Source organism: Anolis carolinensis, chromosome 1 (assembly GCF_035594765.1).
Source record: "Anolis carolinensis isolate JA03-04 chromosome 1, rAnoCar3.1.pri, whole genome shotgun sequence".
Lineage (NCBI taxonomy): Eukaryota > Metazoa > Chordata > Lepidosauria > Squamata > Dactyloidae > Anolis > Anolis carolinensis.
The window spans coordinates 37,593,611-37,619,004 of NC_085841.1; the positions used below are offsets into that span (position 1 = coordinate 37,593,611).

The window sequence follows — 25,394 nt, forward strand, 5'->3', positions numbered from 1 at the left end:
GTGCAATATCGCTGCTTTGCAGCGTTTTAATTTTTGTATACTTTTTATCATGTTTTTATCATGTTTTTATCATGTTTTAATTATTTTGTTTTTATCGTATATTTGTTGCTGGCCCTCGTGGCAGAATGTAAGCCGCTCTGAGTCCCCTCGGGAAGAAGGGCGGGGTATAAATGCATGTAATAAATAAATAAATAAATAAATAAATAATGGTAAACAAGTACCTGTCTTCTTGTTTTTCTTAATAATGAAAGTAGTAACCTCCCAGGGTATTTTGGACAACAAATCCCCTACAGTGATTTTAAGAGTGCAATAATCAAGGGTGCAACCATCTTATTTTCACCTAACACAGAACTAAAAAGGTCTAACTAAAACAGAGTTTTTTAAAACACAGATGTTCCTTGAATTCTCACTGTGTTGATCATCGACTTCTTCCCTTATGGCAGTGATTCTCAATCTGTGGGTTCCCTGATGTTTTGGCCTACAACTCCCAGAAATCTCTGCCAGTTTCCCAGCTGTTAGGCTTTCTGGGAGTTGAAGACCAAAACATCTGGGGACTCACAGGTTAAGAATCACTGCCTTACGGCCTTTTGACCATCCCATGATGAAAGTTTTCTTTGTTAAACAGAATGTGAGCTAGGAAAGTGAGAAGGCAACTAAACACTCACCACTTGGAAAATGTGGTCCTCTGGTTTGGGCCCTTGTCAGTGCACTCTGCACAGCTTGTTGAAAGTTCTTCCCTGGAGTCTGCTGTTTTGTGTACATACTGTAGATTGAACTTGCAGCCACAGTTTGTGGCTTCCGGAAGGGAGGTGGGGGGGCCTCTTTGGATGGCTGAGGTGTGAAAGGTTTCACGGCAACTGCAGGAGGACTCTCTTGTTTAGAAAGAGCCAGATCTGGATTAGGAGGAGGCCCGCTTGGTGACACGCAGATTCTTTGCTGGACTGGCTGGGATGCTGGGGGTGTGAGTGGAGGAGGAGGTTTCTGCTTGCTTCCAACAGCTGCTATTGCCAGGGGCAGCTTTTGTGCATTACTGTCTGGCTTAACATCTATGGAGGACAGCTGACTGGCTTGACCAAAGTAAGGTAAGTTGATCTGCTTTGGTTTGGTGGGAACAGGTGGTGGTACTTTCGCCATATTCTTAGTGCCCATCTGCAAGGCAAAACAATAGATGTGAAAATGAAAGGAACTATTCTAACCGTGTTGCACTAAAGAAAAAAAACAGAAAATACAAGGCACAAACTTGAAAGATATTATCACCAATCATCATCATTTATTTATACAGCACCATCATTGTACATGGTAGTTTACAAGTAAAAGACCAATAAAACAGCTCCCTGCCCTCAGGTTTAAAATCTAATTGAGACATAACAGAAAAGAAAATGAGATGCAGTGGTGGAGGGGATCAGATAGTACTTCTCTCCCTTTGAGGCCCAAGCAGTGGCAGCTGAGTGGAGGAAGGGCTCCTCATTTGTTTGTGGGCCTACTCATGATGGAGCACCACTGCTGTCTCCACGTACTGCAATAGTGCAAAAATGTATGGGCATTTCCTTCTTTTAAAGATTTACATCTCCGCTCATACTCCTGAAAAACAGATGGTATCACTTTCTTCCCATTCAGACAATTAATGACATTCAGACAATGAACCCAATAAAAGCCAAGCATTTTGCCAATCATCCCAGCTTCTCAAATGGAGGACCTTTTCATGGGCCGCCCCACAACTGTGGAATGACCTGCTGGAAAAGATCCGACATTTAAATGAAATGTTGGAATTTAAAATGCAATTGAAGACTCATTTCTTCCAGCAGGCCTACCCAGTCAATTTTCAATTGCGAGTTTTAATTTGCATTCAGTTACCACTGTATGTCAGTTCTGTAGCTGCGTTTAGTATACTTTTTCATATATGTGTGTGTGTTACCTATGAAATTTAGTAATGTGCCTTATTTTTATGTTCATTTGATTTTTTTTTAAATTTCTTATACCCCATCTTGAGTCATCAGGAGATGCAGGTAATAAATAAAATGTATTATTATTATTATTATTATTATTATTATTATTATTATTATTATTTACACCAAATGGAATTTCATACAAATTCATAAGCACAACACCATATGGACACAAATACCAATACTGTTTCACACAAAGAGTAAGATCAGATTTAAAAATTTAAGTATACCTGGCCATCACGCAGCAGGTCTTCACTACTCTGGTTTTTCCTCAGTGTTGTAGGGGCTCCATTACCTCCATTTGATTCAACAGAATCAAACATAGAAAAGGGACGTACTTTCTTCTCTCTTTCTCTAAGAGGAGCATCTCCCTCACCAACTGAAACAAAAACAAAGAGTTAAATATTTGTTCGAATCAATCGTAAAGATACACATTTTAACCAACTAAACTCCACCGTCCTTATTTGAAACGACTAGCAGAAAAAATAATTGTAAACCAAACACATTTAAGAACATGTAAGAAACAATTAATTTAAAAGGGCATTAGGTTTTCCTCCTGAAAGATTCTTAATGAAGAAGGACACTTGAGAAGGATCATTTTAACATTGGTCATGCCCACTATTAAGAAGACATCTACTAAAGATACCAGCCCCAGTAATGCAGATTACACAATTTCAACAGTATTAGACTAAAAATCTAAGAGCTGAATGAACATTGAGCTGTCAAAATAAATATATATCAAAAGTGGACTTGGGTTTATACATCACCCTGGGAACATCTTTGAGAATAACCTGAGAGCTTCTCATGAAATTTGTTTAGATCTTTTTTTAAAGACTAAAACACTATGGAAAATACTCACAGAAGGTGTCTTCTTGGACAGATGGGAAAACATTCTTTCTCCCTTTATCTTAACAAATAAGCAAAATTGACTACTTCGTTTTCAAAGGAACCCACCTGGCCCTTCAATGTTGCCATTGGCTTTTATCACTGAAGAAGTCAGTCCCTGGTTGATAAAGTTATCAGCATTTGAATTATTCCAGTCATTGATGGTGAGTGGTGGTTTCAAACCAGCAGCTGTCATACCTGAAATAAAGAGAAAAAAGAAACAGGAAATCTATGTTGGGAAAAGTTAAATTATTCATGTAAATAAATGTATAAATGGACAGGCAAAACAAATATCCCCTAAGCCCAAACCTAACATTTATAAATTTTGCAAATAAATCACAAAACAGTTTTCAGGAAAACACTTAGCATTGCTTGAGCCACAGGAGTACTGGCATAGCAGAACAAAATGCTCAGTTTAGCATCAGTGCATCCTAGGCTAGAAAGCATTTAACAGCAGCTTTTCCCTGTAGTTACAAATATTGAAACACAAGTATTTCTACACATTCCTCATAAGCAAATCACACTTTTTTTTCACCATATACATCCCACCTCACAACACCCTTCTATTCAAAGAACACTTTAGTGTCAAAAATAAAAACCAAGTCCATAAACACTCTTGCTCACTGAAAAGAAAATTTGAATCCCCTAATATCAAAATGAACTATGATCCATTAGTACTTCGCTTTTCGATGACCAGCCTGCTACTAATATTTCCAAACACACCATTTGCAAGTACTAGCATCCTTATCTTCATTATTTTACTTGAAGACGGCTGCCATTATAACATGGAATATATATTACAGATTCTGAATTACAAAAAAGCATTCATTTTTGCATTTATGTCCTTATGTAAATTTACCATTCAATCCATCATATAGGATGAAATAAACACCTATTTCAAAACTAAACATGCCCTCTAAGTAGTTAAGCCTATTAGAGAAAGCAGAGAGAACAATATATCACTGTTAAACAAATAAATAAAATAACAGAAACTAACTGCTGTACCCTGTTAACTTGATAAATAGGATCAAATGACAAGAGGATATACAAATATACTTTAAATAAAAAGAGAAAGAAAATGATAATTACCACCAGAAGCTTTCATTTGCGAAAGAATCCCAGGTCTCATGTTTGGTAAAGTCTGGGTTTTCAAGGAACTATCAGAGGCTTGTAAGGTTGAAGTCCCATCCGGAAAGGCTGGCTTCACTAAAAGTTCATTCCTTGAGGCAATTCGTGGCATGGTGGAAGACTGGATGTAAGGACCAACTGCTGCCACGCGACTTGGAGTAGATACCACTGGTTGTGGCTGATTACCATCAGGAGTCACCTAAGCAAAATACATAAATATTAGCAACAAAATATTGCAATTCAGTTATTGGTGAAGCAGGGAAAGGCACAGTAATGCTTTTCTGCAAGAAAGGTATTTTGACAACCTTATTGCATCCTTTACTACAAAGAATTTTTTTCACCAAAGGAGAAAAAAAACTCTTCCTCATATGAAAGAAGAAATAGGTTAATAGTGATATATTATTTAAAGTGGCTTTCATGCTACAAGGGAAATGCTTTGGAACAGCAGACTCACATAGCCACTCACCTCCACTCAGCATATAAAGCATGTTCTGGTATTAGAAGTGAGCGATGATTTTGTTTTGGTTTGTGATTTATTTATTTTTGGTGTACTCACCGGTACATTCTCCTTTTGCTGTAGAGCAGCCTTCTTCTTCCACAGCCGTTCCCTCAACTCATTAACACGCTTATCCATAACTGCCACCTCTGAGTTGCGTTTGTTTAAGCAGTCCCTCTGTTGCTGCAGCTTGGCATTCTGCTCTTGGTTCAGTTTGTTCCTTAGCTGAATGCATTCAGGACAGGAAATCAAGAATTCAGGACAAATAACTTGCAGAGTGGGTGCCATGAGGAACTTAGCAATTTTGTAAAAATTATGTGAGTACTAAAAAGACTGGACAATCATCCAAGCAAGTTCTGGTTAGGCTTTGCTTGTTTTCTGAACATGCCAAGTGGCATTAAAAAATCTACACAACAGACAAGACATTAAACTTCAACAGTCCAGATAATTTTTGGCCATTCCTATCAAAACACTCAAGAAGCCAGAGCAAGTCCCTTTGCAAAGAAATTTGTGACCTGCCCGTTTTAGCCATTACTTCTGCTGCACAGATTTAGTTACCTGAAGCTCCTTGTACAGACGGTCAAGTTCCGCTACAGCAGACTGGTTGTCGTGGTAACCATCAATCCGGCCATTCTTCAGCATCTCCAACTGCCTAGTAAGTTCTTCCACCTTTGACACAGCCAGTACCAGTTCTCGTTGTTTTTGCTGGAACAAACTGTTCATCTGCTCAATCTCCTCCACTGCAGAGGAAGACAGAATACAATGACTCTAGCTGAGAAATTACCAAATGTTGGCTGCTTCCAAGGCAGCTGTTAAGAGGACAGAAACACCCCCCAGCTCTCCCAACACAGAGCTCAAAGAAAGCTGCCCCTAATCTGTAACTGGAACAGAAGTATTTATTAATTTTATCAAATTTAGAAATATAAAAGCGGCTTTATCACTAGAAGCATTTTGAACTATATTTTTAGAAACATTCCAACAAAGCTACGTAAGATAAATAGAGACGTACATACTGTGGTTTTTAAAGGAAAATACTGAGTTCTCATGGGATAAAATGAGGAAAAAGCGAAGGAGATGAAAGACAAATGAGTATTGCCTCAGTCCTGTACTGGTTTTAGGAATGAAGCTTCATGTAGGATAAAATAGGGGAAATAAAGTATAGAAACTACAGTTTGTAGTTCTTCAAAATGTTGTTTCTGGAAAACTAATTATATATTTCATAAAACTAATAGATTGTTCTAAAAGAAATGTACGTAACACAATATTTAACTGTTCCTGTACTCAAGAAAAGAGGCTATGCTAAGACAGAAGATAGAGAAATGGGATGGTTTCCAATTAACATGGGGATCAGGCAAGGAAGCATCTTCTCACCATATATATAGGCTTTATATAAAATCTGTATGCTGAACATATATGTAAAGTAGAGTTAGACATGCAGGAAGGAGGCATGAAAACTGGAGGAAAGAACATCAACAATTTAAGATATATTGATGATACCATACTATTAACATAAAATATCAGACTTTGAATGACTACTGAAGAAAGGGAAGCTAGGAGGCTTTTAAGCTGAGGCTGGATGGACATCTGTCGGAGTGCTTTGAATGTCATTTTCCTTCTTCTTGGCAGGGGGTTGGACTGTATGGCCCGTGAGGTCTCTTCCAACTCTGTGATTCTATGATAAGACATATGCAGTGTGCATTGGAATTTGTTCATATTTTTTTTTCAAATGATAATTCGGCCCCTCTAAAGTCTGAAGGATTGTGGATTGTCCTCTGCTTAAAATGCTTGAGGACCCCTGATTTTGGTACATGAATAGCCCACAAATAGACAATACAGGAAGGGAAGTTCAGCAAGGGCAGAGAAAAGTACTACTACATTTAAATTGTTTCCAAGTTATTTCTTGGCACGGGAATTGTCCCAAACCTATTCTAGATAGAATTGTTTTAATTCTAGTGTTCCATTTTACCTTAAGTATGGTGAGATTAACACCAGAAATTAATATTAAAAGTTAAACATTTTTAATATGTGGTCAACCGCAGACCGGATGAGGCCCCTTGGACCCTCTCCCTCAGCCCTGCACCCTCCTCTTGGTAGGAGGATGCAGTGGGCCACTGTAGGGATTCGGGGGCGGAGGCAATGAGGAGAACAGTCCTTTGCCTCAACTGGCATCCTTCAGACAAAAGAGGCCCTGGAAGTGGAGGGCAGCCGGAGGCAGCTGTGGGACTGCGCTGGGGCTCTCCCTCACCACCCAGTCCCAAATGGCTCTCTTCCTGAGGGAAAAGGGGTGAGGAAAGCAAAACACTGCCACTAGAGGAAGTTAGGGGCGAAGGCGACATTGAGGAGGAAGAGAGCAGTATTTGCCTCAATGGAGGGGACAGAATGAGGGGTGAGTGACTGGCCTCACTCAGCCTGAATATGCATGCATGTGCTGGAGAAAGAGAAAAAAAACCCTTCCCCCTGCTGTCCATTACGTTATTTCCAGCCTCCCACCATCCATCATTAAGGAAGGGAGCTTCTCCAACCTTTCCATCCTGCCCCGTTCCATCCTGCCCCATAGCACCAGCAAGAAGGGGGCCAAGCGGCAGGGGAAGCACAACTGCACATTGGCCTGGGAGGTTCGCGAGGAGAGGAAGTGGGGAAGGAAGGGTGGGGACATGCCTCATTCCCAGCGAGCCTCACACTGAGGAGGGAAAAGCAGAGATGAGGCTCTCCTCTGATGGATTGCAAAGGGGGCGCGCACATCCTTTGCTGAGAGGAGGGACCAAATTGGCCCCACCCAGCAAGCACGCTTGCCCTCCCAGCCAGGCCCACAATGCGGTCCCAAGGCAGAAAAGCTTTCCTGTATCTGCTTTAGAGGGTGTTAGAATAAAACCCAACTCCAACCTAAACTACAACAACAGGTTAAGCACAAACAGGCACACACCAAAACATATCTCTGTAGGAACAACATGCAACGATTCTAAATGTTTCTTCAGCTAATTATTATAAACAGGAGCATCTGGAACATGAACATTAAAGAAACATCAGTCATTCAAAAGCATCTCACTAACAGTTTACCTAGTTTTCCATTACTGAGCCGTTTCTGTTCAACGTGGCCTTTCAGTGCTCTCACTTTCTTCAACTTGGCTTCCTGGTTCTCAGCAATTTCTTTCAATCTTTTTAGCTTTTCTTGCTCTGCAGCTTGTTGTTGCTGCCGTTGATCCTGCTGTTTCAAAAATTTTAGCCGCTGCTCCTACAGGTGAACCGAACAAGTGTTATGCCAATTTCAATAGTCTATATGGATAAGTGTTCAGAAACTTAATACATGCTTTGTTTTATGCTTTACCCACAGAACCCTAACTACAGATTATGTGATTACTGCAGATTTAAAAACACACAAAATTGCTATACAGAAGACAACCAGATATGGAGAATCCTGTATCTCCCACCATCACCAAAGAAAGTAGGTGTGCATGTGTGCTTGTACAACTGACACACAGTTTATATAGTTTCTTTTAAAGAAGACTCAAGATTTGATCATGGATCTCGAAAGTTCATTTTTACTTTGTTTTTCATGCATACCATCCACAAGAGACACTTATTTTGCATGCTTAGTTGTCCTATTTGATGAGGTCCTAATAATTTTTCAAGGAACCACAGAGTCCCCAAGAATACAGTCGGAAAGCCACCACAGTTTGTATGATACACTGATACATTTAAAGAAGCATCAAATATTTGATTCTGAAAGTGTCTAAATCCAAACGACATATCTGTAGTAGACTCTAGCAGTAGCCTTGGCCAAATCAAGGCCTTTGATTATTCCGTATCAAAAGTATTGCATAAATTAATACAAAACTGATAAAAATAGAAGGAGCACAAGTGGCTAAATATCTTTTGACTAAAAACGGGCAACAGCAAACTCATTGTCTATAGCCTCAAACAATTCTTCCTCTGTACATGAGGCCTTAGTCCACTTTAGGGTACCACTATAGCATACCAGTCTCTCCAAACAGGCTGTTGGGGGTGAGGGAGCAAGAATTCCAAAGCCCTTTTATAATACAGAATTTCAAAAAGTGGTTTTGAATTCACTCTTGCATTTTTTAAATATATATATTTTTACAGAAGTGTTTTTTCAACAAACCTTGTTTGCCAACATTTGCTGTTGTGCCTCTATTTGCTGCTGCTGTCGTGATGCCATTTCCTGCAGTTCTGCCAGAGTCATATCCATCCGAGGAGCATTGATCTTCAGTAATAAAAGTAGACAAAAACATGGCTATTATCTGAAACCCCCACAAGAAAAATGTTCCCTGGCTTCAGAGGAGACTCCATCAGGCACCAAAGCAACATATTTTACTATCAAAAAGTTCTAACCATCAGGAAATTCTTCCTAATGCTTAGATGGAATCTCTTTTGCTACAGTTTGAATCCACTGCTCTGTGTCCTAATCTCTAAAGCAACAGAAAACAAGTTTGCACCCTCATCAATATTGCATCATTTCAAATATTTAAGCATGACTATCATATCCCCTTTCAGCCTTCTCTTCTCCAAGCTAAACATGTCAAGCTCCCTAAGTTGCTTCTTATGGAATCTGACTAAAATCATCAACCAAAAGACATCCAGATGTCATCCTGGTCCAATGCCAAGTCGAAACTTGTGTCTTCCACTCATCAATGACATACTGACCTCTTGAATATCCTAAGCAAAAAGTAGATGTTCCACACAGTAATTATGAGCTATGGGAAAAATTAAGTGATGATACAACACAGGCATATTATGTTTATCCATCTGACATGAAAGTGAGGAAGATATTTTTGATGATTTCAAATATAAAGGAAGAGAAATCCTAACAAAGATTCCAAAAGAAATATTTTACTGGGCACAAGTCTATGTAATATCACTGTAATATCACAGAGAGAAATTTAAATCTACCACACTAAAGCTGCCTCTTTATTCCTGTGATACTGACTGCTTACTAACTGGCCATGGTAGTAAAATTGAAATTTCTCACTATATAATGAAATGTTCTGAAAAATATATTCAGAATAAAAAACTTATTTTCTTAATTGCATTTCAGAGAGGCTAATGTAAATACTTACTCCATTCTCTATTCTTCGTTCACTAACCATTTTTACACCATTTCTTTTTGAGCTTGGATCCTGCAGTCTTGGCCCACCTCCTTTAATGATTACAAAGGAAAATAAAAATAAGTAAAATATCGCATGAATTCCTTTCAATATAACTTTACTTCTGAAATGCTGAAAGACATAAAAGAAGGTTTCTACAGACTAGCACAAGTCTTTGACAATCATTTGTAAGTCAATGTAAGCATATCTGCAGCTCTGCTACATCTTTGCTAAAATGCTGGCTGTGCAATAAATGCATTCACCTTGCCTGACGTGCAGGGACAACAAAAGAAAAACTAAACATGTTTTCTCATAAAAATTACAGTAGACACAAGAAGCCAAGTAAGTATTTTGTGCAAACTCAGCTTTTACAGCAGAATTAAAGGGACAAGTCACTTTACTATGAAGTCATTTTGCACTTCTGTTAGGAATTTAAAAACACAAGCTAGGCAAACAAAGCAGCAGGAGAGAGGGATTATTGATGGATCAGTATACAAATAGTATACATGCTGGATGATTTTTAGGAAAAGTTTATGTGGACATAAAAGGATTTATGTGTTCTGAAAATGTAGTCCTATTCAGGTGTTACAGAATTCATATTAGGTTTTTATTACCTGTGGCCATTTGCCTCCTTTCACATAGTAACTTAGTGAAGTGGAGAGTCTCCCCCAAAATATGGCAGATCTCGCCAAGTTACTCTTCATGAGGGGAAAGAACAGGGTTAATAGTTCTCCACTCCTTGTGTGTTTACTTCAAAATGACTAAACAGATTGAAATATCTCACTGAAATAACATAGAACATATGTCTAGCATGGAACATTCAGCAGCCTTGAGACTGAGGTCTTTTAGAAATCAGTGCCTCACTATTAACCTTTTTCGAGGCACCACAGAATAAGATCGCATAACATAATCTTAGCTGCTTTCTAATGCATCCCACACAAGAGATCATGGATCTTCTATCAAATAGTCAGGCAAACTGAAAGAAGATTAAGTGTATCATTTCCAAAGAGAACAGCTTTTATTGTGAGTTTAAATACACCCACTGAGTTAAGTTATCACATACCAGTTTCCCAATTAGGGGACCTTTCATGACGCAGAAAGAACCGAACCTCACTTCTTTGAACTCCATAGCGCTGCAGAAGATCTAACATGCGCTCATTATCAGCTACAGGGCGTTCTGAAAAATGCAAAATAGGTTTGATAAATTTTATTCAATGTGCTTCCAATACTAACCTAACAAAATCTATTTTTATATCTCAAATAGCATACAATTAGTTACAAAGGGATCTTTTGCCCAAATATATATTTGTAATGTATCGAGGAAATTTTGTTCATATGTCACAAATAAAAAAAGCATTATTTAAAAGGATGGAAGGAACAATGGGTGGGAAGGGAATTTTTAACAGCAGAGAAACCAAAGTCTGTGGAAACTGAATCACTGCCAAAACTATACCGAGCCAATGAAATAGGAAATATTGAGAAGTATAACAAGTTATATAAAGAAATATTGAGAAGCGTGCGCCTGCCTGCCTGCCTGCCTGCCTGCCTGTGATCCTTCCTTCCTTGTATATGTGCTTGTATCCTGCCCTGGTCAATGGTGTCTTGACTTGTCCCTCCAGAATACTGTAATCCTTGGATAGAGGTGCTATATTCAAGCAGAGACACTCCATCAAGTACATTAGTGTTATTATTTATTTATTGATGTGTACATGTTGCTCTACAATATAACACCCTTACTAAGGTGTACATTCTAATTAAAACAAGAAATACAGTATATGAAGGGCCCCACAAACAATTTAGGATTTTAAATATAAAAAGTATTTTGAATTCAAACCTAAAGCATACTTGTAGTGAGTGTATCAGAATCATATGGTGTCTCCATAGCATTTCGTTCGGAGAATTTAACAAATGACAGATATAACATTATTGAAACTACAGGATAATGTCTCCAGTTAAGTTTTAAACAGGATCAATCAATCAATCAAAACATTATTTGTATCCCGCCCCCTCTCCCCGTGGGGACTCAGAGCAGCTTATAAGGATCACCTTCTATCCAAATTGCCATAACAATATGCCAAACAGTGATGAGCTGAGCTGAGCAGAAACCAATCTGTAGCTTTGCTTTCTGCCATTTGGCTGATAGGTTGTACCGTCAAGCAGCAGAAGGCAGCTTTGGCCCAACCAATGTTACTAGACTAATTCTTCTCACTGTTGGCTGTGTGTTTCTGACCCGTAGTCCAACAATTTGCTAGCAAAGACCACCTGATCTAGAGAATGGAGTGAGAGCATGGCTTTCTAGTTTACTTATGCTTTCCCAATGCACTCCAACAGAGTCCAAATCTCTTGGTTAAACACATGCAGGATTTTCCATGAGCAATTATTACATTTTTATTATACTGGAATAAATTAACATGACTAGCCTTTTGAAAATGTATTTTGTTTATAGTTGTTCAATAAAAATAAAGTTGGGTTTCTCCCTCCAGCCCCTGGTTGAAAGCCTCACTGAATAGGTTTTTTTAATCTCTGAGGCTCTAAATGCTAACTGTTCGCACTGCTATTCCCCTGATCAATGAGGCCCATTCTTCCAGGGAATGACATCATCGGATTATAGCAAGGATGGAGTAACTTAGTTGTCTCTGATTCTTTTCCTCTAATGTTTGTCACTTTTCCTTCTAACACCAAACATTTTATAACCCAAGCTGCACAACTATAGGAATCAAAAAGTACTATTCCTGCTGTCCTGCTACTGGGTCTGTCCCAAAATGTCATACAGATAAATAGACACTGGAAATTGCATAGGCAGCTATCACCCTGTGTATCAACAAAATTGGCAGGACGTGGGGGTCTAAATTCCTAGTTTTAATATTTATTATTATCAATTGCCAAAGTTATCCCATTTGCACATCTAATCTCTACAAAGGAACCAAGGTAATGGTGTGATACCTTCTTTTTGGATTCATTCTATACAATATTTGCATTTTTGTACAACGTTTCCTTCTCAGTGACTATTCACATGTATAATAGCAAACTTCTTGTAACAAAGGACACTGTAACAAGTTATCAAAATATCAATATTAGGTGAAAAGACATGTTTTAATAACTATAGTAGCTAAATAGGTTTATTAGGATTCTGCACATCTGGGATTCCTCTGCTGATTAAAGTTTTCCTTTATCTGGCACAAAAAGGAACTCTAATTTTTCGCATCTGAAAATTTGGGAGGTCAACAGAAAAAGTATTGTTCAATCTGCAAAGCTTATAATAGAGTGTACAAATATTTCATCAGACCCAAATCAATACATTTTTATAATTAAAAAATAATCGTGTAGATGAGGAACTTATTATTCTTTTATACATTTAAAACTAAAAGCAGTCAATGTTTTTCAACCTGATTTTTTTCTCAATGTTAATTGGAAGTATAAATGCACATCCCTCTTAAACTTTACATTTTTAGCACAGTTTAACAGGCGGGCAAATGTGAGGATTCCTTCCTATAGCAGGTGCTAATTTTGGCAGAAAATGTCACCCAGAAGTGATCACAAATCTACTTTCAGTTCGCACTTTCTGATTTTCAGCCAATTTTTGGTCAAGGAAGGGGCAAGATCAAGAATGTTAAAAGGGAAACTGCTGTCTTTTAAAGCATTTTGGAGTTCTAAAGGCTTGGAAGCCTGAGCAGCACATTCCCGATCCCTGCTGTAAAAAGAAAGGATTTGATGGATTATCGTCTATAAGACACGAGAAGAAAAAACAATGAGATTATGATACACAAGTGATAAGAGGCCTGTATTGGGACACTGATGGTTATAAACAACTGCTAGTTTCAAGAGACAATAAACATTATCTTGATTTAAAAAAATAAAAGACTGCACATTAAAACGGCCCAACTTCAGCTCTATGTTCTGGTTTAAATCTTTGGTTTTGTGCCTATTAAAATACTCTGTTCTGCAAGTATTTTATGGTTTTGGAGATTCTTAGTTTAACATAAAAGAACACTGATAAAATAGGCTTCTTTTTAGAAGAAAAAATCAGCTGGCACATTGAAGGAATGTAGGAAGGAAATTTTCTGGGGTCACTGTCAAGGGAGATTAGTTTTACAATATAAGCAAGTAGGTCACTGTTACAGAAAAAGCAGCTTCCGAGGTTATTTGTCTAGACAGCTAAACAGCTCATCTTCTAAATCACAAGGGAAGATACCTTTATAATTTGGAAGGGGACAGTCTGGAAGAGGATTTATGATGGGTTTTACTCAATACTCTAGTAAAAACTAATTAAAGTTAAGACAATGGCATTTGTGCGAGATTTCTCACTATAAAACTGTGATGGTCATTGTGTGTCATAATCCATTCCTGCCAAGTACAAGAATGTTAACATTACTATAAAACTAACTGCTGTCAGCTTACAAGGATGAGCTTATTCAAGAACTGAAAACTCTTGCTACTTTAACTTTTAATGTAATACTTCACAATACCTAAAACCTGCTCCTAGTAATCTCTGTATCACAAAATTAGTGCTTTGAGAAGGATGTGCTAACAGCTGTGCTATTGCTACAATGAGTCCTGCTTTGCCAACATGGCAAAATGACCTAGGACAGCATGCCAACACCACACAGTAGGCCTCCACGCATGACTATCCTTTTTTAGTTCGATAGAGAAGCATTGTCTAAGCATGGGATCTGCTCGTAGATGTTTAAATTAAAAGTGTTTCTAACTATCCACTGTTATTAGTAGTGACAAAAAATATTTTACCACCTAAAGCAAGATAGGTATGAAAAAGGTTATGATAGCCAGGAGTAGTATTTTGTGCAAAGAGGATGTAAACTTTATTCAGTTCTGGTATTCCAAATCGCTAAATTAATAATATGCTCACAGACACTCTCTTTTTATTAGTCTGATATTTCCAACTGCAGGACCTTGGGAGGTTTAGTAGAAAGCAAAATAGATTTGCGAAGCTGAACATATTGTGGTTTAAAGATATCAAGAAAACCAAATTTAATATTACTCTAAGTTACAAAAATGTACAACTAACATAGAGTATTAGGTAATGTACACTCATTTACTTGACTCTGACTGTTACAATTATAGTGGATCAGTGAGTTATTAAAATACACAGAGTTGAAGTGCTTATTTCAAATTTAAGATGCACTGATTGAGGGATACAACATCTTAACAAATATCTACTGAGTTCAGCTTGAGTATAAAAAGGCTGATCCTCTATCAATTTCAAAATAATTGTTGTTCACCCAGCATGAATAATTCTGGCAGACAGGATCTGAGGCTCTTGAGGGATTTTTTAAAGTAGCATGCAAAAGAAAAGCTGGCAATTGGAATTTATGGCACTAAAATAAGAGGATCAGAAGCAAAATTTTAATCATGCAAAGAAAACTACATATCAGGGGATAACAATCTTAGATTGCAGATAAATGAAGCTACAGTATTTCAACAATTATCAGCTTTTATTGGTAAAATTTAAAGACAGTTTACAATAAAATCCAGTAAAACAATGAAACAAAAAGAAAACTAAAATGCACTATTTAAGGCAGGAATGAACAATTAAACCAAGGGTGGAAACACTTGTGATTCAGCATCCTCAGGTAGGCTGCACAGACGTGCCTTGCTTGATGTGGAAGTGACCTGATGTTACTTCTAACTTCAGTTTTGGCTGGCATTGAGAATCCTTTTCTTTATTTTGCTGGGGCAGGGTGGGAAGGAGGCATACAAATTCTTTCAAGGAGCCTGACTACAGTCAAGATAAAGACAATCACCTGGCTCCATAAGGACTACCAATCTTATGATCGCTCTATACGCCTCATCTCCACCTTTGAGGATAAGTTTATAGCAGATAAATTATGGGCCCTCAGGTTTCAGCTGCTTTCATGGGGCATTACCATCAGAAGAGTAATAGTGGACCCCTTGATTCGTCCTCTGGTGACCAACCTGTCTTTACATGCTCAAGCGTCTGCTAGGCCCAGAGACAATAGGATGTTCAATCCTCAGTGTAGGTCCCCCCCCCCCCCCAAGAAAAGTCTCATTTAGATATTTTGGCCCAATCCTTTTCCGTATCTTATCAGCAATCTTTGCCTTCTCCAACTTCACTAAGTTTCTCCGGTAGGCCCCATTTATCCCCTTCTCCTGAAACTAGGTTAGATGGTAATTCCAGCAGCCTTTTGGACCTAGGGAGCTGACTAGATTCTCTTAATGATGCTCCAATTGAGCCAGATTCCTTGGGGGGTAGGGAACAGGTGGGGGGGGGCGGTTCCATCGAGGTTGTGTGGGGGAGGAGGAATTGCTGTCAATGGATTCCCAGGGAGAAGCGCAACAGGGTTCTTGCGACCCTGGAGAAGGATAGGTGCGGTAGCTTCCATAGCAGCCCCTCCGGGCTGAAGGTCCTGCTGTTCAATGCCAGATCTGTCAAGGGTAAATCATCTATTATCCAGGATTTAATCCTGGATGAGCAGGCAGATCTGGCTTTCATCACCGAGACCTGGTTGGATGATCTGGGTGGGGTAAACCTTACCCAGCTTTGTCCTCCGGGTTTCTGGGTGCATCAGCAGGCCAGGCCGGGAGGGCGGGGAGATGGGGTTGCGGTGGTCTTTAGGCAGTCCATCGCCCTGGTCAGATGCGCTGCTCTGCAATCTGCCGGGTTTGAGTGTCTCCACTTGACGGTGGGTACCCGGGACAGTTTAGGGATTCTGCTGGTGTACCGTCCACCCCGTGACACAGCAATCTCCCTGCCTGAGCTAGCAGAGGTGGTCTCTAGCATGGTGTTGGGTTCCCAGCGCCTGTTAGTGCTGGGTGACTTCAACATTCACGTTGAGACCACCTTGACAGGTGTAGCACAGGAATTCATGGCCGCCATGACGACCATGGGTCTGTCCCAAATAATATCGGGTCCCACTCATCAACCTGGACATACACTCGACCTGGTTTTTGTTGCGGGCGACAGTTTGGTCGGAGTGGAAGAGCAAATTATTCTTCCATTGTCATGGTCCGACCATTACCTGATCAGTTTAAGACTAACCGTGTCCTCAAACCTCCGCAGGGGTGGTGGGCTCATTAAGATGGTCCGCCCCAGGAGACTTATGGACATTAAGATGGTCCGCCCCCACCTGTAGGGTCCCGCAAGGTTCTATCCTGTCCCCCATGCTTTTTAGTATCTACATGAAACCGCTGGGTGAGGTCATCCGGAGTTTTGGAGTGCGGTACCATCTCTACGCGGATGACACCCAACTCTACTACTCTTTTCCACCTAAATCCAAGGAAGCCCCTTGGATACTGGACCAGTGTCTGGCCGCTGTGTTGATCTGGATGAGGGCGAACAAGTTGAGACTTAATCCTGACAAGACAGAGGTCCTCCAGGTCAGTTGCACGTCTGATCGGGGTATTGGGTGGCAACCGGTGCTTGACGGGGCCGCACTCCCCCTGAAGGCGCAGGTCCGCAGCTTGGGGGTCCTCCTGGACTCGGGGCTGACATTTGAGGCCCAGGTGTCGGCCGTGGCCAGGAGGGCCTTTGCACAATTAAAACTTGTGCGCCAGCTGTGACCATACCTCGAGAAGTCAGATCTGACCATGGTGGTCCATGCCTTAGTTACCTCTAGATTGGATTATTGCAATGCGCTCTACGTGGGGCTGCCTTTGAAGACGGCCCAGAAATTACAATTAGTACAACGCTCGGCATCCAGGTTTCTAACTGGGGCAGATTACAGGGCGCGTTCAACGCCACTGTTTAAGGAGCTCCACTGGCTGCCGTTTATTTTCCGAGCCCAATTCAAGGTGCAGGTCATTACCTACAAAGCCCTAAAAGGTTTGGGACCCATCTACCTTCAAGACCGCATTTCCCCCTATGAACCCGCACGATCTCTTCGCTCGTCGGGGGAGGCCCTCCTCTCGGTTCCACCACCCTCGCAGTCGCGGCCCCCCGGCTTTGAAACTCGCTCCCCAGGGAGATTAGGCAGGCCCCCACCCTTCTTTCTTTTCGGAAGAGCCTGAAAACCCGGCTCTCCCAGAAGGCCTTTGATGATTGATCCTTGTAGGATCGAATTACTTGCCTACTAAGCAATAGACCCTCAGGTATGCTTTCTCAGGATTACACTTAGCACTTTAAGTACTACACCTGCTGGGTAATTACACCTCCCTGATGACTTGACATTTTTTCTGCACCTTGGCCCAGATCTTTTGATCCCACTCATGATTTTAACATTATTTTGTATATTGACCTTTTATGACTGTTTTTATCCATGTTGATGTTTTATTGTTGGCTGATTTGTTTATTGTTTTTGTTTTGATTTTGTGCTGTTGTGTCCGGGCATAGCCCCATGTAAGCCGCCCCGAGTCCCTTCGGGGAGATGGGGCGGGGTATAAGAATAAAGTTGTTGTTGTTGTTGTTGTTGTTATTATTATTATTATTACAAGTCAAGCTACTGCATTTTGGAAATTTCCCCCATTTTAAACATATTTGAAGGTATCAGGTATATAGTGCACAAAATGGGTTGGGGAAACTAAACATTGCCTACAGCTCACACTTTCCCGATTACAATGTAAAATATTTAAAATATTTTTAAATGCCTTCAAAAACCATTTTTGCTATGGAATGCACTCCATGCATGTATCCCTATAGGGAATATTCCGTAACAAAGTTACCCCAAAACCCTCCCCTCTCAATGAAATGAGGTTCAGAACAGGATAAGGAGAACTACAGCTTCAAATTTTCCAAAACATTTGGCCAACTCATGTTAACAGAAGTCCACCCTGTTAAAAAAAGGAAGACTGCTTTAAGAGATACAGTAATGAAAAATACTGTATGGTTCTATAAAATATGCAATGCGAAACAGCTGAAAAGTTTAGGGCATAAATTAACAGAGCAATTCATGGAGTTAATCCTCCACATGGGCAAATAATGTGGGGGAAAGCAGGAAGAGTCTTTAATAGGGAAATGCATGTTCTACATTTCTATTAGAATGTGGAAGGAATCTCATTTGGTGGCCTGTCTAAAGAATCCACTCAATTAGCTGAGACCTCTAGTAGCTTGTAAATATGCTACTAGATCACACAAATTGTCTTACCATAATAGTCTGTTTTCATTTTACATGAATTATGATTTCAAATTGCTGATCTTAAACTTTTTATAAATTTATGCAAATCTTAATTTCAGGAATTGATAACTTCTAGAGGGGGTGAGGAGGAATGCTAAAACACTTCAACACAACACAGGCCATACACGATCCTGCTAATGTGCTGTAGTTTAAAATCAATGTTTCTTACATATAAATCTATATATTGCCTATATACATTTCTGCATATATCAGCTTCTGGAAACAAAACAATGGCATCTATTTGCTGATGATAATAAGGTGCTGATGATGATTTGTTAGTGGCAGCAGTGGAGAGTCTAGTGGTGGCAGTAAGGAGTCAAATGAAGTCTGTTATACCCGACTTTGGTTTAATGTTTTCAATTAATCCTGATATTTAGGTAAGACTTTATTTTAAAGTAAAGACTAGATACCTGACATCTTACAAATGCTGCATTTTGTTTACCTGAGCCACAACACACTTCTGCGAGATGACATTCAGTCTCACCAGGTTCTTTACATAAATCCACAACATCTCTGCATGTAGTTTCTGGGGTGATTGGCACTTCCGTGAAGTGTTGCTCATTGTTACTGAGGTACACTGTAAGAAACATCTGCAAAAAATAAGATTACTTTGTTAAATTAATTTGTAATTCACAGGATATGAGTGAAGAAAATATGTTGCTGAACTGCAATTCCAGACAATCCTAGCCAGCATACCCACCAGAGAGAATGCTGGGAGCTGCTTTTCAACAACATCTGAAAGGTGCACAATTCCTACTCTATTACAGAAGTAAAGTTTTTGTTGTCATGTATTTCAAATTATACACAAATATGTTGAAAAATGCATAGATCTAACCATATAATAATAGTTAACTATTGCTTTGGCAAAAAACAGGCCTTTGCTCATAAAATCCATAGTGACATTGCTTATGACCAAAGTTATGAACAAACAGAATGCATCCTCCGAGATGGGATACTGAAGATCACTCTTGGGAAACCGATAAAGTAAACATATGCCTAAGTCGGCTGACCTGCTGAACTTGCTCAGAGTCAAGATGATTACATGGAGGAATATCACTTTTCTATCAGGACCAAGTCAAAAGAGCAATGACTTTCTGCTGCTTATTTTTCCTTTGAAAATGTCTGACTTTTTAAATGTCTGTTTTTTTAAAACCTAGAATTAAATCTTGTAAATTTTCTATATACTTTGTTTGATTCCTAAACTATTCCTATGGCTAGGTATTGCTTCTTTATACATATGCTAAATCTACAACCCTGAAACTTAAAAAATGATCGGTCATGATGTTGTTCATCTTGTCCCAAAGCAATTTGTTTCCTATGTCATTTTCATACACTACATAACAGTACCAATTTAAGACAAGTTGTGCCAGTATTATATAACTCTCTTTTAAAAATCACAAGTGATTCTTCAATTGTAGATCCACAAGCTACATTACTAACAGCTTTGGAAGGATGAGATGGTAAAACGCTACATCTAATATTCAGAAGTGCTGATTTCAACATTAATTGGCACCTTTACTGCTCCTAAAAGGTAAGACAAATTGCAACCAGCCACAGCCTAACTGATGACAGCTAAATAACTGAATGTGTTTCCTGGAGTTCCTTTGAATTTTGATTCAAGGTAAAATTTACCACAATCATGACTTTAATTATTAAATTGTGTTAACAGAAGGTAGTATGCTTCACTACATCATGCACACCACTTGAATGAAATATGTTAAGAGTTACATAAATCATAGTTGGATTTCTAATCCAAACACTTGTTTTCTTCATTCTCTCACACCTTTTCAAAAACATCACAGAACTGCACATGATGCAAACTAGAGGGTAACCCAATTTCTTAAGGTTGGCTCTGCATCTCGTGGTGCCAGATCACAGTATGTTCAGCACCTTCCAAGTTGCCCAGTCTTCTGTGTGCCCAGGGGAGAGTCTCTCATCAGGAGTCAGCCACTGATTAAGGTTCCGGGTTTTAGCCTTCCACTTTTGGATTCTCACTTGCTGAGGTATTCCTGCGAGTATCTCTGTAGATCTTAGAAAGCTATTTCTTGATTTAAGGCATTGGCGTGCTGGCTGATATCCAAACAGGGGATGGGCTGGAAATGTCAATGCCTTGGTCCTTTCATTGTTGGCTGCTACTTCCCGGCGGATGTCAGGTGGTGCAATGCCGTCTAAGCAATATAATTTCTCCAGTGGTGTAGGACGTAGACATCCTCTGATAATGTGGCATGTCTCATTAAGAGCCACATCCACTGTTTTAACGTGGGAGATGTATTCCACACTGGGCATGTGTATGCAGCAGCAGAGCAGCAAAGAGCAAGGGCAGATGTCTTCACTGTGTCAGGTTGTTATTTCTAGCACCCACTTTTTGCTTGATAGTAAATCAGTGCTTCTTGTAAGTCAGAGCATGGTCTAGGGTAACTCCCAAAGTATTTTGGTGTGCTGCAATGCTCCAGTGGGATTCCTTCCCAAGTAATCCTCAGAGCTTGAGATACTATTCACATGTACTGCTGTCAAGCCAGGCATCCCCCATTCTGTATCTTTGCATTTCATTTTTTCTGACTAAGTGGAGTATCTTGCATTTGTCCCTGTTGAACTTTGTTTTGTTAGTTTCGGCCCATCTCGCTAATCTGTTAAGATGTTTTGAATTCTATTCCTGTCTTCTGGAGTATTCGCTATTCCTCCCAATTTGGTGCTGTCTGCAAACTTGATGATCATGCCTTCTAACCCTTCATCTAAGTCATTAATAAAGATGTCAAACAGAACCGGGCCCAGGATGGAACCCTGCGGCACTCCACTCGTCACTTCTTTCCAGGATGAAGAAGACACATTGGTGAGCACCCTTTGGGTTCATTCACTTAGCCAATTGCAGATCCACCTAACTGTAATTTTGTCTAGCCCACATTTGACTAGTTTGTTTGCCAGAAGGTCGTGAGGGACCTCGTCAAAGGCCTTACTGAAATCCAGATACGTTACATCCACGGTGTTCCTTGCATCTAGCCAGCTTGTAATTTTATCAAAAAAAAAGATCAGATTAGTTTGGCATGACTTGTTTTTGATAAATCCATGTTGACTATTAGCGATGACTGTATTCCTTTCGAAGTGTTTGCAGTCCACTTCCTTAACTGTCTTTTCCAGAATCGTGCCTGGTATTGATGTGAGGCTGACCAGACGGTAATTGCTAGGGTCGTCTTTTTTTCCCTTTTTGAAGATGGGGACCACGTTTGCCCTCCTCCAATCTGCTGGGACTTCTCCCATTCTCCAAGAACTCTCAAAGATGCCAGTGATTCTGAAATAACTTCCGCTAGTTCCTTCAATACTCTTGGATGTAGTTAGTTGATCCAGCCCTGGGGACTTAAATTCGTTTAGAGTGGCCAGGTGTTCCTGGACAACTTGTTTCCCTATTTGGGGTTGGATTTCCCTTAATCCTTTATCCATTCCATGTTGCTGAGGTTGAGGACAGCTTTCTTTTTGTGAGAAGGCCGAGGCAAAGAAGGTATTAAGTAGTTCTGCCTTTTCCCTATCCCCTGACAGCATTATCCGATCTTCTTGCAGAGGCCCTATCGTCTCCTTGTTCTTCCTTTTTCTACCAACATAAGCAAAGAAGCCTTTTTTAATTGTTTTCAATGTCCCTGGCAAGCCTGAGCTTGTTATGCGCTTTAGCCTTGCGAACCTTTTCTCTACAGGAGTTGGTTATACGTTTGAATTTTTCTTTGGTGATTTCTCCCCTTTTCCACTTTTTGTGCATGTCTCTTTTGAGTCTTAACCCAGTTAGAAGTTATTTACATCCCATCACCAAACACCTGTATATCCACATGCCGATTACACATCTTACACATCACTGTTGGATAAAGCTCTCTAACACACCCTAGGTCAAGAAGTCAAGGCATAACAGGAAAAGCAAGTGAGCATAGTAAGGTTAAGTGTACCTTATACATCCCACATTAAGTTTACTCTTATTTGAGCTACTCAACGCAAGGATTATACAAAGAAATATATGAAAAGTGCCATCCTTCCTAACAAGGTTGACAGGCATCTTGGTGAGATAATACTACTGCATACAATTTTACGATAGAAACTCTCACATATGTTTTCATTTTTACAACTATCAAGTTTTTTTTGTTCTATGCCACAACTCTGCCACTCTAAAAATGACAACATAATCTAATTCAACATCTTCAAGTGCAAATTAATTTCAATTTGGTCTTTCAAGCATTTACTTGGTAGTCACAATAAATACATTAACTATGTTTCCCAATATCAAGAATAGAAATACATACTGGTAACAAGTCCCGTTAAAACCAGAAATATGCTCATTAAACATTGATTACAAGTTTAATTTGCTTTTCCACCCTGTTCAGCATTTGACCTGTATAACTCTGTGACGTAAGTAGTTATAATGAGCTTTATGAATGAATGGGGATTTCAATTAGGGTCTCCCCAACATTCATTTTCATTAAAATATGTAACAGTAAGAGCAAACTTATGATCCTCTAGTTTATTCAATAATACTCTAATTAATGTGGATTTTAACTGCATGTTCATCTAGCAATTTTCAAAGTCTTTCCTTTGAGTCACCTTGTTTTGAGCAGAAGATTCATATCATTTTATGAAAAACCAATTAAACTATTCCAGTTATTGAGTAAAAGAGACAAAAAGATTTGCTTATATCGGATAATTCAATAATCCCTTATATCTGGGAGACCCATTCAGTATATCAACAACTAAAGAAAAACTAAACCTAATATTTCACATTCAAGCAAAGAATGATTTGATGAGACAACCAAAAACACTAAAGTACAGTAAAAAATATTTTTCCACACCTCAAACAGCTCTTTGGAAAACAAATCATGGTTTTCCTTTCCAGCAGATTGTTGTTGTTTTTCAAAGGAGGATTTATCAAAATGAAAAGAAAGCAGTACAAGGAAAGAATATTTAACAGAAGTAGCATTATCCCTCCACCAATTACAGAACCTCAATTTCACTTGCAAGGCAAAACAGACATACACATTCATCTGGCATTAAAGAGGATACACTTTTCCTAGGCAAAAGTGACAATGATATAAAGGAGGTTTCTGTAAAGCAGCCACAAGCAAACAAGCAGGACTATTTTTCCGACAGTTTGTATCTTTCAGTAATCTGAGCTAGTGCTATATAAAATAAGGATAATAGTTTCACTACTGTAAAGCACATACTTCAGATTAACTTCTTCACTGAATACTTTTAAATGCAGTTTCGAAAAGGACACTGAAGATAACTGCACTAAACAAAGAAAACCTCTCTGAAAGTAGCATATATTAAATACTGACAAAACAAACAGGATTAATATGTATCATACAAAACCACCTCTTCTGTCCTATAATTAATATAAACATTGACTTTAACACAGCTACTCTTCTTCACAGACAGGGCTCTGGAAAGAACAGCATAGCCAATAACTGATTATGAGAAGCCATGAAAGGCTTCATTCATTCATATTTTCAAAAAAGGAACAAAAGTTATTTTAAGAAAAGGGGGAGGACGGGACAGTCAACAAACTGAAGCCTAGCAATTACAAAAATTATACTGCCATATTTAAACAGCCAAACAATTCCAGGATTTTTACCCAATAAGAAACCAATTTAAATAACTTTTTTGCAGTCTGATTTATCTTCATTATTCCCAGAAAACATAGATTGCAAAGAAATCAACAACAAAAGTCTTTGTCATATTTGCTAACTTGGTTACAACTTTGTGGATGACAGAAGCTTTGAGTACCATAATAGGGCTTTTTTTCATAAACAGCATTCTCCCTGGGTGATTAGATACATTTTCCAAATTTAACATGGCTTAGGATAGTTAGTAACTCTTCAAAACATCAAGAAAAATGGAATTTCCCACACATTTTCATGTTATTTTTTCAAGTACAGTATTCAACTGTTCAATTTTGGCTTGCCTGAATATTCACTGTGCTTAAGCATTAAAAAGTGACACTGAAAATAACCTACAAAAAAACCCTTGTAGCATTTCATAGCAGTTACTCAGTGCAGTATGGCAAATCTTATAAGGAGGAGAAAAATAGTATTTACCTATACCTTTGGGTGATGGCCAGCCTGCGTTTCTGCTTTCTCAGTTACTGCAGACAGTCCAGTTTGTGCTGCTCTGGCATTCAGCCACAACTGTGAGAAAGGAAGTTATGATGCAGAGTAGGTGGAGTACAGTAGGAAGTGCAGCATAATTGTTACAATTATTCAGAGCCTGAATAAGATACAAGCCTTTTATTCTTTATTTGTCTCATGGGAGAACATAAAGCCCTTGGCCTTTTACATCCTCCCTCTGTGTACAGTCACATTTGGTGTTAAAATAATGTATCAATGAAGTTATTTTGGATAGTAAAAAAGAGCCTTCACCTTCTGAAATTTAGCAAACTGCCCCTCACACATAATTTGAAGTTCAGCAGACCTCTTCAATATACTACCTGAGAAGCCCTGCCTTTCAAAACTGAAAAAAAACTAAAAGCCTTTATATTTCACTCTATGAGAAAAACCTAACAGGATTTTTTTTTCTATTTCAACATAGCAAATTTCTGAATTCTCAGATGTAAGTCCCAATGAACTTGTGTCTGAGTAGCCATGTATAAGAATTGTACTAAAGATTGCTTACAATGAGGTCCATATGGAGAAAACTATCAGCAATTAAAATATATTTGTTTATAAGTTGCAAACTACAGGCAGTGCCTGAGTTACAAACATCTGACTTATAAATGACTCATAGT

General features: G+C 39.1%; 1 protein-coding gene and 1 long non-coding RNA gene across 4 annotated transcripts in view; one reads left to right on the top strand and one right to left on the bottom strand.

The window, feature by feature from the left end:
- The window catches only part of tp53bp2 (tumor protein p53 binding protein 2), a 58,277-nt gene that overhangs the window by 13,390 nt on the left and 19,493 nt on the right, over positions 1-25,394 (bottom strand). Inside the window, exons 1-12 of one of the 2 annotated variants that reach the window (XM_008125890.3) lie at positions 24,709-24,731; positions 19,086-19,233; positions 10,621-10,734; positions 9,531-9,610; positions 8,576-8,677; positions 7,513-7,687; positions 5,014-5,195; positions 4,516-4,680; positions 3,921-4,158; positions 2,901-3,029; positions 2,177-2,325; positions 666-1,149 (exon numbers count right to left, since the gene is read on the bottom strand). In XM_008125890.3, coding sequence (XP_008124097.1) covers positions 666-1,149; positions 2,177-2,325; positions 2,901-3,029; positions 3,921-4,158; positions 4,516-4,680; positions 5,014-5,195; positions 7,513-7,687; positions 8,576-8,677; positions 9,531-9,610; positions 10,621-10,734; positions 19,086-19,233 — 1,966 coding nt within the window. In that variant the 5' untranslated portion in view covers positions 24,709-24,731. Of the gene's footprint in view, positions 1-665; positions 1,150-2,176; positions 2,326-2,900; positions 3,030-3,920; positions 4,159-4,515; positions 4,681-5,013; positions 5,196-7,512; positions 7,688-8,575; positions 8,678-9,530; positions 9,611-10,620; positions 10,735-19,085; positions 19,234-24,708; positions 24,732-25,394 lie in introns of those variants that run through there. The other variant, XM_008125889.3, reaches the window with a different exon arrangement.
- Positions 7,683-19,823, top strand: LOC134296780 (uncharacterized). 2 transcript variants are annotated; one of them, XR_010003638.1, is made up of 2 exons: positions 7,683-7,897; positions 19,280-19,823. It is a non-coding gene; the product is annotated as an uncharacterized LOC134296780 (long non-coding RNA). The 2 variants fall into 2 exon arrangements; XR_010003637.1 differs by lacking the exon at positions 19,280-19,823 and adding an exon at positions 8,557-9,725.